At 35.8% G+C, this 13296-nt stretch overlaps 2 protein-coding genes across 25 annotated transcripts; one reads left to right on the top strand and one right to left on the bottom strand.

The window, feature by feature from the left end:
• Positions 1-1044: 1044 nt before the first annotated feature.
• On the bottom strand, positions 1045-7453 carry LOC113732654 (uncharacterized). 24 transcript variants are annotated; one of them, XM_072080686.1, is made up of 14 exons: positions 6915-7447; positions 6719-6819; positions 6222-6287; positions 6062-6110; positions 5602-5741; positions 5273-5458; positions 4451-4525; positions 4257-4364; positions 4047-4132; positions 2955-3047; positions 2404-2468; positions 2084-2117; positions 1651-1708; positions 1045-1544 (listed from the first exon to the last, which is right to left on the bottom strand). In XM_072080686.1, exons 10-14 carry the CDS (start codon positions 3030-3032, stop codon positions 1450-1452), a joined length of 330 nt encoding a protein of 109 aa, XP_071936787.1. In that variant the 5' UTR covers positions 3033-3047; positions 4047-4132; positions 4257-4364; positions 4451-4525; positions 5273-5458; positions 5602-5741; positions 6062-6110; positions 6222-6287; positions 6719-6819; positions 6915-7447; the 3' UTR covers positions 1045-1449. The 24 variants fall into 24 exon arrangements, with proteins under 24 accessions (XP_071936787.1, XP_071936767.1, XP_071936771.1 ...); XM_072080666.1 differs by lacking the exon at positions 6222-6287 and adding an exon at positions 2241-2302 and having other exon boundaries at positions 2084-2164; positions 2404-2479; positions 5273-5369; XM_072080670.1 differs by lacking the exon at positions 6222-6287 and adding an exon at positions 2241-2299 and having other exon boundaries at positions 2084-2164; positions 2404-2479; positions 5273-5369.
• A 173-nt stretch (positions 7454-7626) lies between these two features.
• Positions 7627-12606, top strand: LOC113729295 (raucaffricine-O-beta-D-glucosidase). The gene is made up of 13 exons (XM_027253607.2): positions 7627-7772; positions 7959-8028; positions 8122-8180; positions 8314-8389; positions 8564-8641; positions 8746-8833; positions 9644-9947; positions 10418-10536; positions 10645-10862; positions 10976-11010; positions 11490-11592; positions 11675-11786; positions 11906-12606. Exons 1-13 carry the CDS (start codon positions 7698-7700, stop codon positions 12177-12179), a joined length of 1611 nt encoding a protein of 536 aa, XP_027109408.1. The 5' UTR covers positions 7627-7697; the 3' UTR covers positions 12180-12606.
• The last annotated feature ends 690 nt before the right edge of the window (positions 12607-13296 follow it).

The following is a 13296-nucleotide window of genomic DNA, read 5'->3' as shown; positions in this document are numbered from 1 at the left end:
ATTACTTCTATTTGCAAACATTAGAGCTCAGTCATTGAAAACTGAGTTAGTCTTTCGACTTCAGAGGACATAGCAATAGGACACAGAGTTCCAGTTAAATCCGTGATCCAAATCGAAATACAAGCCTTGGAATTAATAAACAAATATACAAGTGATTGGAGGCTTAGACTGGTTAACATAAACACTGTACGCTATTTATAAGTACCTATGTTGGAGATCAACATTAGCTTGGCAGTTCTTGCATATAATTTTTCACTCATCCATACAGCTATTTGGGTGATTACAATTGGGACAAGCTGTATAGTAGGTTAGTTTCTGAGGTTTATAATCAAGCTCGATAACACCTCTAATCCATGTAGTCCATGGTTTCTATAAAATAAAAGCAATAGAAGAAGAAGATAGAAAATAGTAATTAGTAAATATAAAGAAGTTTAGATGGGTAGTTGTGTTGCAGCGTTAGAATTTTACGACGTGGAGCGGAGCGGCTATATCATGGATTTGACTGTGATCAGGGGGAGGAGGAAGGATGCTTGGATTAGTACAACTGTGTTCATCGACCATTTGTGCTAGTTGAAGTGCGTTGTGATGATACCTAAAATAAAAAAGGAAAAGTTAAGCTGGTGTAGAATAATTGTGGTGATGGTATGTGGAGTAATTGAAAAAACTCTTACAACTGATGCAGATCTATTGGCTGTTGTACAACTGGAGCTATCAAAAGAACGGTTGATAATGCTGAGTTGAAAGAGTAAGATGTGGGATTCAAGGGAAAAAAAAATAGAAAACATCGTCCATAAGAAGAATGGAAAAGTTTTTCAGCTAATAAATGTGCTGATGTATTTGGTTACAATTTTGTATTGTGACTTTCACTCTTATGGCAATGATGATTCGAAAATGGTTTCGAGCAGCTGCAATGGCAGGACCATCATTTTCTTCGAACTCATTCCACCAAGTTAAAAGCAATGGTCAATGTTAGCAATAAAGGAAGAATAAATGTTTTTGTGAGCAGCTCACTTGTGTATATAAAACATGGAACAACGAATTGGATTAGCAGGCAAGATGGTTACTCTTGATTGGCAATTACATAGCTCGAGCAATGGATGGCTTTCCCCGAAAATAAATAGTTTTGACAGGTAAAGCATGTAGTACAACTCCCATGACATCTAAGGCAGTCCAAAAAAAAAAAAAAAATGAAGCCTGTCATAGTCCAGTCCACATTCACCAATTGCCGCCAACTTACAAAAATTAAATTGTCGCATTAAGAAAATTGAGGAAGATATATGCATCGAAAGTAATCTTTTCTCTGTTCTCCTAAATGCAGCACTTTAGTCTACCTTTCCTTTCTCAACCCCCTCTTTAGCCAATGAGAGAAGAGAGTGAAAATGCTTTTCGGGATCCCCACTCTCGTCAAATTCCTGAATCCTTCACAAATGTATCCATGCATTCTCATTCTCACACATTCAATAACTTAAGGACAGCATCCAGAAGAGTATCAACATTCACTTTGCATCTTGTTGGGTGCGCATCAACCGTGGAAAAAAGTCTTGCTGCAAGGGAAAATGGATTGCCAAGAATATAGGGTATAAGGCACCAAGCGAGAGACAAATAGCAGAGAGAAGAAAAATGTAACAAAGGAAAATGTGTCTCGCTAACCATCGATTTCAGCCATAGCAAGAGCTTCATTTGATTCCTCTAGAGATCCACCAATAACCTAGGACAGAAAATGCAAGACAACTAATGAATCATTTAGCATGATTAGTCCCGATTACAGAAGGCAAATAACCAACCTTACCGACAAGAAATAAGCCTCTCAGTTCTGTTACTCCAATAAAATGGAATGAATTACAAATCAGCAAATTTTACAAGCCCATCCATCCTCTATGACATTAAAAACAACAGGTTGAACTTGTCCAAAAGTGGAACTTCAAAAGACCCAAAGTTCATATCCTCTCAATTTATTGAGCAATAATGCCATTGGATGGCTCAAAACTATATTTGGCTTTACAAGCCCAAGCTCAAATCTAGCATTCCAATAAGCTTACATGGAGCTTGCAGAAGTATTCTTATTATAATGACCATTACTGACCAGCATGGTTGGTGCCCTCGAAGCTCCATATATTCTGACAAACATGCGCAATATATTGAAATTATTCTCCAACACATCATCCTACCAAGTGAAAAACAATCTTTAATATTCAGGATAGTCAACATAAGAGGAAAAAAAACAACAGAAAATGATTTACCTCATAGTTAAATCTACAGCATCACTTTGTCATCCATTAATGATAACACATGGTACATGCTTCTTCCCATGCATCGAAAATGGAAAGTTATATCTTGCCAATAACAATACAATAAATTTCCTTTTATACACAAAACATTAAGGTTTATATGAAAACTACTCACATATCATCGGATAGCTCAATCAAGAACTCTGACATTGATATGAATTCCATATGCAATTCATTCACCTTCATAACAGCTTCAAAGAAAGCAAAACAAAGTGAAAAATACAATGTAAAACAGCAATAGTATTACTATTGTCACAAGTATTTGATTCATAATCCTTTCCATAACCTTTCAACTTTTGTTGAAAGGCGGAGGACTCATTCTACAACAGTTCCTAAAGAAACAATTCCAATCATAAACTTTATCATTCAAGGAGAGTCCCCCGTCATCTTTAGCATAAACAGCATTTATTCCAATCAAAAGATAGCAGAAAAAGATGCAATAAACAAGGTCAGTCACAGAAATTGAAAGCAAGATAAGCAAGTAATTGTAGGTATTTGAGTGACACGTATAACCATATCATCAAAGATAAAGCTGGGCTAAATTTCATAAACTGGTGAGCTAATAAACTAGCTTGAAATGGAAAGGACATTTATGTAAAATAATATTTTGGCCAGAAAAGAATTGGAAGTTCAAAGATAGTTTCCAAATGCCAATTAGGAATGTACCTCTTCACCCCGCAATTGATACAGCAAAAGATTAAGTACCCGATAATCAAAGGATTTCAGATGAACAGCCCTCATCATATCTCCCACGCAACTCTGCACAGTGCAGAGTATGTTATATAAATATAATCAATATGATGCTACTAGGCTATACTGATATCTTGCTGTAATTTATTAAGAGAAGAAAAATGTTCCAGGAATAAAGTAAGTGGCAAAATAGGATTCCCTGAGTTCAAAACTGGAATTCATCTTGTCCAGGTCAGGATACTCTTCCTAAATATTTGGCTTCTATAACAACTTTCAAGATAACCATTTGACTTTTATGCAGCCAAAATGGATTAAATATCATGCACTTTCATGGTAATATTTTAATAGCAGATTTTTTTTGGTTGGGGGTGGGGGGGGGGGGGGGGAGGAGGTGTGGGGGTATTAGGTTTCAGGAACTGAGCTTGTAAATCAGAACAAACTGGAAACCTTATCAACAAAATTTGCTTTCAGTATCTATGTCTTTGGGGGCCAAAATAATGATGACAGGCTGCCAAAGACCAGAAAGTTTTTTGGTAGCTAGAATTATAAGCTCCATTTGATGTTTATCTGTACCATGAAGAAATAATAATTTGGCATGCAAGTATAGTTTTCTGCCCCTAGCTTCTCTTTTAGGATTATGGTTTTCAATTGATATATTCTTTCTACATCTCCCTTAAAGTAAAGGGCCTTTCCAAGGGTTATTTTAATAAATTAATAACTAAATTGAAGTTTCCCATCATAAACTTCTTACATTTTTCTTTGCTTTTTTAATAAATATATGTTCTTACATTCTCCCTGAAATACTCTTTTCATTCCATCAATCTTTTCCCACACATGGGGCCAGTTTCTGTACTTATGATGCTAAAAGTAGCAATAAATCTCCGTAAGTGCAGAACTTTATTACTCAAATTAAAGAAATCAGATACAATAGATTACGAATTTATGCATGTGTTAAACAGATATCTGCACTATGTAGAATCTGATGCCAATGGTTTAGTCAAACAAGGAAAGGAAAATGTCTCAAAAATTTATTTGTCAAAATATAGAATGCACTTGTGTTAATTTTACCTCAGTTCCACTCAAGGGATGACAACACAGTTTTCTTTCAAGACTCCAGGACCCTACTCCAAACAAACCAAAGCTCTTCTCTTATCCTGAAAAAATGGAGGGGGGCAATATAACCTTTACGATTCTAAAAGCCTTTAGAATACTGTTTAAGAACCACACGGAGGGAACATAAAGGAAACTACAAAAATCATAACAGAAATAGATATAGACCGCTCCGTGAGAAGGCCTTGATGCTCAAGTAGGATAATAAGTGGGAAACGGGTCAGCTTCTAACATCTTCAAGGATCTTATTGCCCTTCTTCCCCCTGTTTGGCAAACCTGTGCCAAAAGGACAATGAAAATCAAGCTTTAACCTAAATCCTGGAAATAGCTTGATACAAAGATCTTCTAAATTGTGGTTTTACCGCATAGGATTCTATTTCTCCAAGCTGAACTCCATAAGTTGGTGACTTACGTAGCTTCGCATTCAAAGTATCCAACTGTAAATTCAAAATCAAGATAATAGGAAGCATGAATGAAACATATTATGGAATTAAAATCCTTTATAACAGCATCAGTTATTTATCGAGAAAACTAATTGTAATCATGCAGCATGTTGACACTTGACATTAACTGAACCGAGCCAAAGAACTGCTATCATGCCCTTCCACTTTGTCTAGCCGAAAATCTGAGAAAAGAAAATCAAGCATCCTCCAAAACCTTGTAATCAGAGTTGGCATGATGTTTTAAGGTAGAAACTTCTCAGTCAAGCTTGACTTGCTGATTTACACAACACATGATTATACCTAAGTGCTTATTATCATCCCTAAAGAAGATTTCTTCACCATACTTTAAAGTTAATGCCAGCTCTCACTATGCTATTCAGGTACATAATTGACACATTACTTATAGTAGCAAAAAATTGGAACAATTACTGTCACAACTTTTCACATTTATAGGTACCAAGCAGTAGGCACATTCACATGTACTGGAAAAAGTAATGCAATTTTTTTCATGTCATAATGATTTGTTGGTATTACCGTATTCCATTCTGAAAAGGGGTAGTGGAATATGTAACGAAGCTTGACATTTATTTAGGACACATAAGGAAGTCACTGAGCATCTATTGTACAGGTAAATGGACCAACAATGTATGGATTTGCAAGTTAATGTACACACCAAAATGCAGAATATAAGCCACATATAGTATGGGAAGAGAGAGAGAGAGAGAGTTGCATTTTGTTTACCTGATAAACGTAACTCTCTGTAAATGAAAGTATGGGTAAGTATTTGAATATTAACTGCAGCTGGTGAACATCCATCTTATGAAACATAAAATATGACCTGCACCGTTCATCAGTACCGTCAGTCCAACAATGTTGAGGACAATCCCAAAGGAAAAGTCTTGCCATTGCGAGAACAAGGATATCCTCCTATAATATAAAGTAAAACCAGCCTGAATAAATTTTAAACCCAATTCTGAAGGCAAAAGAAAAGACTCCTACAGTACTGTAAAAAAAAGGACTTTTGCTAAAGATTGCATGGTTTGGTTATAACAAAGAACAATATTGCTCACAAAATCTGCCAATGTAGAATTTGCTCAAAGCATGGAGTCCAGCCCAATTGTAGCAGCTCCTTGGAAGTTGTCTCATGATCAACCAACATTTTGCTCATCATCACAATGTACTGGCACGGCATTTTCAATATGTTCATTACCTACAAATTAAAACAGAACAGTCAGCTAAATAATTTGCAGAAAGAATTAATAAACCTAAAAGATATACCCTATATGCCTTCCAAGAAGTAGTTTAGCTCAGGTGACATTTTGCAGAAGTTAATTTTTTTTATTTTAAAGTGACATTATGCAGAAGTTTCAGACAATTGATACAAACGAGCAAGTGACCTGATTTTTTCAGATTCATTTAAGTCATATATGGCCTAGACTCAGCTCCACTATGTAATGAAGCTGAGGGCACAATCCATAAGAAGATAGTCTACAAACAAAAAATGTTGAGAGTAGAACTGGAAAACTTTACCTTCTTCCCCAATACATTGCACTGTTTCGTCCAAAAATAAAGTTGAAATCTGTCAAAAGGATAATCACAAGCATAAGCAGAGTTCTTGCATTCCATTTACTCTAACCTTAGATCACGCAAAGAAGCTTAGGCAAGTTATCATACAACACAAAAAAGTAACCTTTATCATATACTCTGAAATCAGTTTGCACTTCATTTCCGTGTCAAGCACACTGCAAGGTTGAACCTTCACCAAATTGATTCAAGGTCACAAGGGGAGAACAATGAAACAAACAGGTGAAACAACTCGAGACTTTTTAATGCATGGAAAATAAGAGAAAATGACATGCAAGCTTTAATGAGAGAAATTGTGGTTAATATTATCTGGTTCATTTGGACTTGGTTAACAGCAAAGATTTCACATTGCTCAGGAAATAACTTTTATAGCCTCATAACCACTCATTTCGGCAGATTTACCACATCCAGTACAATATGACTCACAAGACATCATACAACAACTCATATAGTGCATGTAAGAGACATATCCTTTGCAACGAGCTAATGGGGTGCAAACTTATCCTTTGCAATGAGCTAATAATAATAGCAACCAGAAAAATAGTCGCACGAGACATATCCGTATGAAAAAGACCAAAGTTTTGTTCAGGGATATATACTTACAATAATTCGATCAACACTGGCGCTCCAAGTCCTGCTGAGTACTGCAGCAATATCTGGCACATGGTATTTCTTGCCGTTGTATATTCATCTGAACATACCATCTGTAATTGAGATTCATTTATGCATTAAAAGTAGATTTACTCAAAAAACTATGTTCCACAAAAAGTGTTTTAGAAAGATTTCAGATTTGACATACCAGTGAGATTGACTGCTATATCTGTTCAAGTTAAAACCCCACAAACACTATATCATTAAACATGATTAAAATGATTCGGTGTCTTATTCAAGACAAATACAAAAAAGGGTTAATTGCCAATCATCCGGATAGTCGGCATTAGTGAAACTTGGAGTCTTTTTGGGTGTCTGTCTGCCTGAGAGTCTGATTGAGATGAACTGGAAGTCTGGAACAGCAAATAAAATTTAATAGAGAATAAAAGAAAATTTAATCAAGGGGCAGGAACAGCATACACAAAATTAAAATGGAGAAAGCAGTGGACTTGAGAGACGAACAAAAAACAGAGAGATGCAGAGAAGAATATTGACTTGTGTTGAAGAAAAGAGGAGAGGGACAAAGAGCAGAGGAAGAAGATTGATTGATTGAGAAAAGGAAAAGGGGAAACAAAGGGGAGAGGAGTACGTCTGCACTCTGGAGATTGGAGTGGGTAAGAGTTGGTGGAGCAGTTTCTGATTTCCAGTGAAGAGTCTGAAGACCTCGACGCCAATGCAGAACCAAATGGAAGGAAAGTTGAAAAAAAAAAAAAGTCACGTGCTCAGAACACGCAGGACGACAACGTTACAGCCCATCACGAACTGACACGTCAGCAGAACCACCCACCTTTGTAGAGTTTCTAAGCAATTAGTCTACATATGGTTAATTAATAAATATGGTTAATAAGGCAAGCCCATAGTCCATAGAGGGCTTACAATTGCAACTCAATATCCAACTTTCCTCCATCTGCAAAGTGTTTGTACTCTGAGTATGGAGAAATTGGAGATTAATCGTTCTGACTTTGGGAAAGATTTCCTCTTTGGAACTGCAACATCTGCTTATCAGGTTACTACTATAACTTTCTTAAATTTCAGCCTGCAACTTGCGTTGACTTTTGTGCGACAATTTTTTTGTTCTTATTTTTTTGTTGGGTATACATCAATCATCATCAATATAGTTTGATTTGTACGTGCATTTGTTGTATCTACGAACATCTTGATAATGTTGTGTTTTGTTTAATGTGTTCGATAGGTTGAAGGTGCTACGAAGGAAGGCGGTAGAGGCCCTAGCATATGGGACGAAATGTGCAGAAAGAAACCAGGTTTTTCTTCCTCGTTATTTTTTTTTCCCGTTTATTTGTGTGAACAATAATTGCATAGGTGCTTGTATGCTAAGAGAAACAGCTAAATTTCAGACAAGGTTAGAAACTATGACAATGGAGATGTAGCAGCGGATTCATACCATCTGTATAAGGTACTTCTTGGTAATTAAGAATATTTTAGTTGGTGTTTCGTATAACATCCTTTAGACTTGTCTTCTTTTCTAAATTGGCCTATGGAAAATCAAGATTAACTTTTGCTACTCTTTCCACTAATTTACTCTCCAGGAAGACGTGCAATTGTTGAAGCAACTTGGTTTTGACTACTACAGATTTTCAATTTCATGGACTAGAATACTGCCAGGTTGTAAGATTATCAAATTACCAAATTCATGAGGCATTGAAAAAATTTTCAATTTTTCAAAAGCAATAATGTAACCTTTCATATTAAATACGCAAAACATGTAGTGTATAATTCAACTTAAAATTAATACTGATCTTGTTTTTTCTTTTAATTTTTCAAAATTTTGATCGTTAGGAGGAAGATTGAATGCCGGAGTGAACAAAGAAGGGATCCAGTACTACAACAACCTCATTAATGAACTCTTGGCTAATGGTAAGACTTTGATTACAGTTTTCATTAATCTCTAAAATCATATAATTGATTGGCTTGTCAAAGTTCACTAACATTTCATTCCATATACTATTGAATCTGTTCAGGCATTCAGCCTTTTGTTACCCTTTTGCACTTTGACGTGCCTCAGGCTCTAGAAGATGAGTACGGAAGTTTCCTAGATGAAAAAATAGTGTAAGTGATTCAGAAACTTTTCTTATTGATAGTTGAATGATAGTATCTCTGTATTCATTGCATGACAAAAAATGAGGGCATTGATAAACAAGTGTCGAATGCCCACAACTTGAGAAATTCATATTCCTTAAATCTTAATACCATTTTTTAACTTTATTATAGTTTTTCTTTTCATAAAAAGCATGATCGTCTCCAATAATAGCAAACAATAGAATACCCCACATGGTGCAAAAGATTTCACATCCAGATGCTCACATCTCCTCTCGGTGCAAGTAAACTAACATAGATAGCTTAAAGACAACACCGCCACTGTACTACAACTTTAAAGACAATAAACGAATATACAACATGGAATGGTGTATAGCAGTTTAACTAATTGACTTTCTATAAGAACATTTAAATGTGTATATCACCATGTGGAGGTAGGACTAAAACCGTCTCACAGCTTTATTAGCATGATTATTTTTTGGGGCGCGTTATTTCTTTTGGAAAATATTGTAGTGTAGTACTTCTTTTGGTGAGTATAACTATAAGATAAAAACTTGTTCGAATTTTTGGAAACCAAAATTGCAAAATAAGCCCATTATGCCAAAAATTTTAAAATTAGAGAACTAGAGTCTAATATACGGTTCTTTAGCTATGTGGGCATATTTACTATCTCTATATTTAACTTTGCCCTTATTGTTCTTGACTACAACGAGGTACAAAAGGGTTATTGCTAATAGTAGAAACATACATGTACCTATATTTACAAATTCGTAAACCAAATTAAGCGAGACATATAGTACATTTATGGAACAACTTTTTCAGGGCCGATTTTGCTGCTTTTGCAAGACTATGCTTTTGGCATTTTGGAGATCGAGTGAAAAATTGGATCACAATCAATGAGCCTTGGACTGTATCATGTTTTGGCTATGCAGCTGGGACATTTCCTCCCAATCGAGGTTCAAGTTCAGCGGATCATGGGTCCCTCAGCATTGTTCAGCATAGATGTGATGTTATGCATCCGCAAATTTGCCAAAATGGAGATCCAGGGACAGAGCCGTACACTGTAACACGCAACATGCTTCTTGCTCATGCTGAAGCTGTTCGAATATACAGACAAAAGTTTCAGGTGGTATCCACACACACACACTTACACTGACACAAAAAAAAAAAGAGCATATTGAAATGTCCCTTAGCAAATTCATTTTACAGATAAAGAATCATATATGTGTGTGTATGAGAGACATAACTATACTTTTCGCTCCTAGTTTCTAACACTTTGCGTTGCAAAAGGATTAAATCACGTCTCAGTAGATTTCTTCTTCTCCCTTTCGTCCTAGTATGCTTCCTTACAATTTGCAGTACTAGCCTCAACTAGGACAAATATCATAGTTTTGGGAAGGTTATTATAGTCATGTGATAGCTATGAAGGAAGGTCAGTGTAATATTGAAAATTATACGGGCATTAAGTAAAATTGTCTGAAACGGGGAGGGGAGGTTTCTGAAAATTTTTTGTTTAAATTTCTTTAAATTGAAAATAATTACTAAAGCTTTTCAAGTATATATGTTGATGTTATCTTACTTATGTCGAGCTTTTAGAGTGCTCAAGGAGGCCAAATTGGAATAACCCTTAACACCACTTGGTTTGAACCATACAATGCTGAATCAGCAGATGATGCAAAGGCAGCTGGCCGAGCCCTTGATTTCACGTTTGGCTGGTAAGTAATTGCCCTCTTGAACCTTGGAAATTCAAGCTTTGGTGCTTATTATAAATTTTATTACCTTTTTCAGGTTTCTAATCTTAGTCATTGAGCATCTTTTTCCAGGTTTATGGATCCAGTAACATATGGTCAGTATCCCAAGTCAATGACTGATCGTGTACCAGAAAACCGTCTTAAACGTTTCTCGGATGATGAATCAGCCAAATTAAAAGGATCATATGATTTTCTGGGGCTCAATTATTATACTGCTAATTATGCATATAATGATCCTACTGTTTATCCAGAGCCTAGTTACTTAACAGATTCGGGTGCCAAGACTACGGGTGAGCTCATCCGAAATATTTTTCAATAGCTAATTGTTTCATTTTTGTTACTGTAATATTATGATTTTATTACAATCTATGCCTACTTATTTCCCTCATTCAACATCTTGTAGCGACCGGTCCTGACGGCAAACCCATTGGTGAACGTGTAAGTGTTTTTTGCATTTCTGCATAAAATTATCGATCACATTTTCCTAAGAAAAATTTAAGTAGGGATTGATTGTACGTCCATTCAAATGAATTGAATACCATCAGTCCTCCCCTCAAAATGAACACCATTGGTTTTCCAGTTTTGTTTCGAAAACCAAACCAGTCATCAATCTTTTAGTCACGCCCGGAGTTTAAAATTCAAGAACTGTCGAAATCTTAGTGTCAGTGACTGTAAAATACTATTATTATTTCAATACTTTAGCATCTTAACTTCGTTAGACCCATAGTGGTGCAATTTGAATGTTTATTTTATACAAGGAGGTAAATCAACAATAGTTTCATGTTTGAAGTTTCAAAGTAAAGCTTGATTGGTGGTATCAGTCTTGTCAATCTAAAAGGTTTGATATTAATTTCAAATAGATAGATGTTGAAAAATTTCTCAACAATTGCTTAATGTCTTCCTTCTGTGATTCTCAGACATCTTCTGGTTGGATATACATTTATCCAGAGGGACTTTTCAAGCTCTTGTGTCTCATCAAGACGCGTTACAATAATCCAGCAATTTACATCACTGAAAATGGTAATTTACATTTTACGGCCTGGAATATTATTTACTTCATAAAACTAGTTTCTTGATATATCACTTTTTCTTGGCATTTCAGGTGTCGCTGATGCTGGTGCTCTAGATGGTACGATTTACCTTTCTCTATCCGATGATATTAGGATCAGGTATCACCGCGATCACCTAAAGGCACTAAAACGGGCAATCGACCAGTAAGTCCTTGCTTAATTGCCTTCATTTTTACTAAATGTGTATTAATATTAATCTTAGAATTAACTTTATCCCAGCTTTAAAATCCTCTATGTTGTCATATGTAACACATTTTATGTAGGTATTCTGTCAGCGTGAAAGGTTATACCGCGTGGTCATTACTTGACAATTTTGAGTGGGCAGTGGGATATAAAGACCGTTTTGGCATTTGTTATGTGGACTTCAATGATGCAAATTTGGCAAGATACCCAAAGGACTCAGCCATATGGTTTAAGAACTTCCTCAAACCTAGACCTGTAAAGGCACTTTCGACATCTGACAATGCGCAGATGCCAGCTTCTGCAATGGAACTTCCTGGTTATGAGACCCCTGCTAAGAGGGCTCGTGAACGTTAGTAGTCCTTTTTAATTTATGCCTGCTGATTAAAGTCAAGTGGCTTGGCTTTGCACCACAGTTTCTGTTGTAACTAGTCATGGAAAAAATTAGGTTTAGCACGTACGAGACCTTTGTGTTGTTTGAAACCTGGTGAATGCTTTGCACCAGAGTTTCTGTTGTGAGTCGTGAAATAATGTTTAGCCTTTTCAGGCTGGATTGTCAAGTCTTCCCTGCGTTTAGTCTCTCATATTTGCTGTCAATGCTAATCGCGATGTAAGAAGGTTGGTGGGGAGCAAGCTTCCTGCCTCATGTCTCCTGCAGCGTGGATCAGCTAAACACAAAATCTTTTCTACACTGTACATTTGACGGAGTCTAAAGTTTATATTGGGATTAATCTTTTCTACACTATACATTTGATGGAGTTAGATGAATGTCACATTATTTGAATTTGAATTTCAAATTTAGTATACGTGGCATGCATTTAAACCCGCTAGTATATATATTGTCAGCAGATAAAATTCAGACATGGCATGTTCCATCTTTAATTATCTGTATGTCATAAAACTCATATTTCTCTTTACACTATTTTCTCCGTATCCAGTAAAACATTACTTTGCAAAGCAATGATGTGCAAAATCCTTTTATATAGGTACTTGCACATCGGCACATGGTGAGTATTGAAAAGCTTGGTTTTTACTTAATATTGCCCTAAGCACTGTATTTGTTTGTTTATATGCTGTTAAAGGCAATAAAAATAGCCTATCTTTGACGCCCCAAAATTGGGGGCTCATCGACGGATTTCAAGGTATGGGATGTTGTCCTCGTGAGATTCTCATGATGAACACAAAACAATATCATAAAATTGCTTGCACAAATTCAACCACTGCAAATAACAACCGTTGAATTCAAGAATAACACAACAAACAATGATAAATGCAGAATTAATAGGACTTTGATTGCAATAAATTTACGTATCATGGAAGCTAAACTACTAATGTACAAACTCAAATTTCCAAATTTATGAACCTGAGCTGCAACACTCACCCATAAAACAACAATTCCACAGAAAGTAATAGAAACCATCTAAACTTGAACTCTGAATCCTCTACTTTTTTTTTTTTTTCTGCAACGGTAGTA

Source organism: Coffea arabica, chromosome 2e, assembly GCF_036785885.1.
Source record: "Coffea arabica cultivar ET-39 chromosome 2e, Coffea Arabica ET-39 HiFi, whole genome shotgun sequence".
Classification (NCBI taxonomy): Eukaryota; Viridiplantae; Streptophyta; class Magnoliopsida; order Gentianales; family Rubiaceae; genus Coffea; species Coffea arabica.
The sequence above is the reverse complement of the archived record's forward strand: the minus strand, read 5'-3'. Positions and strand labels throughout refer to the sequence as shown.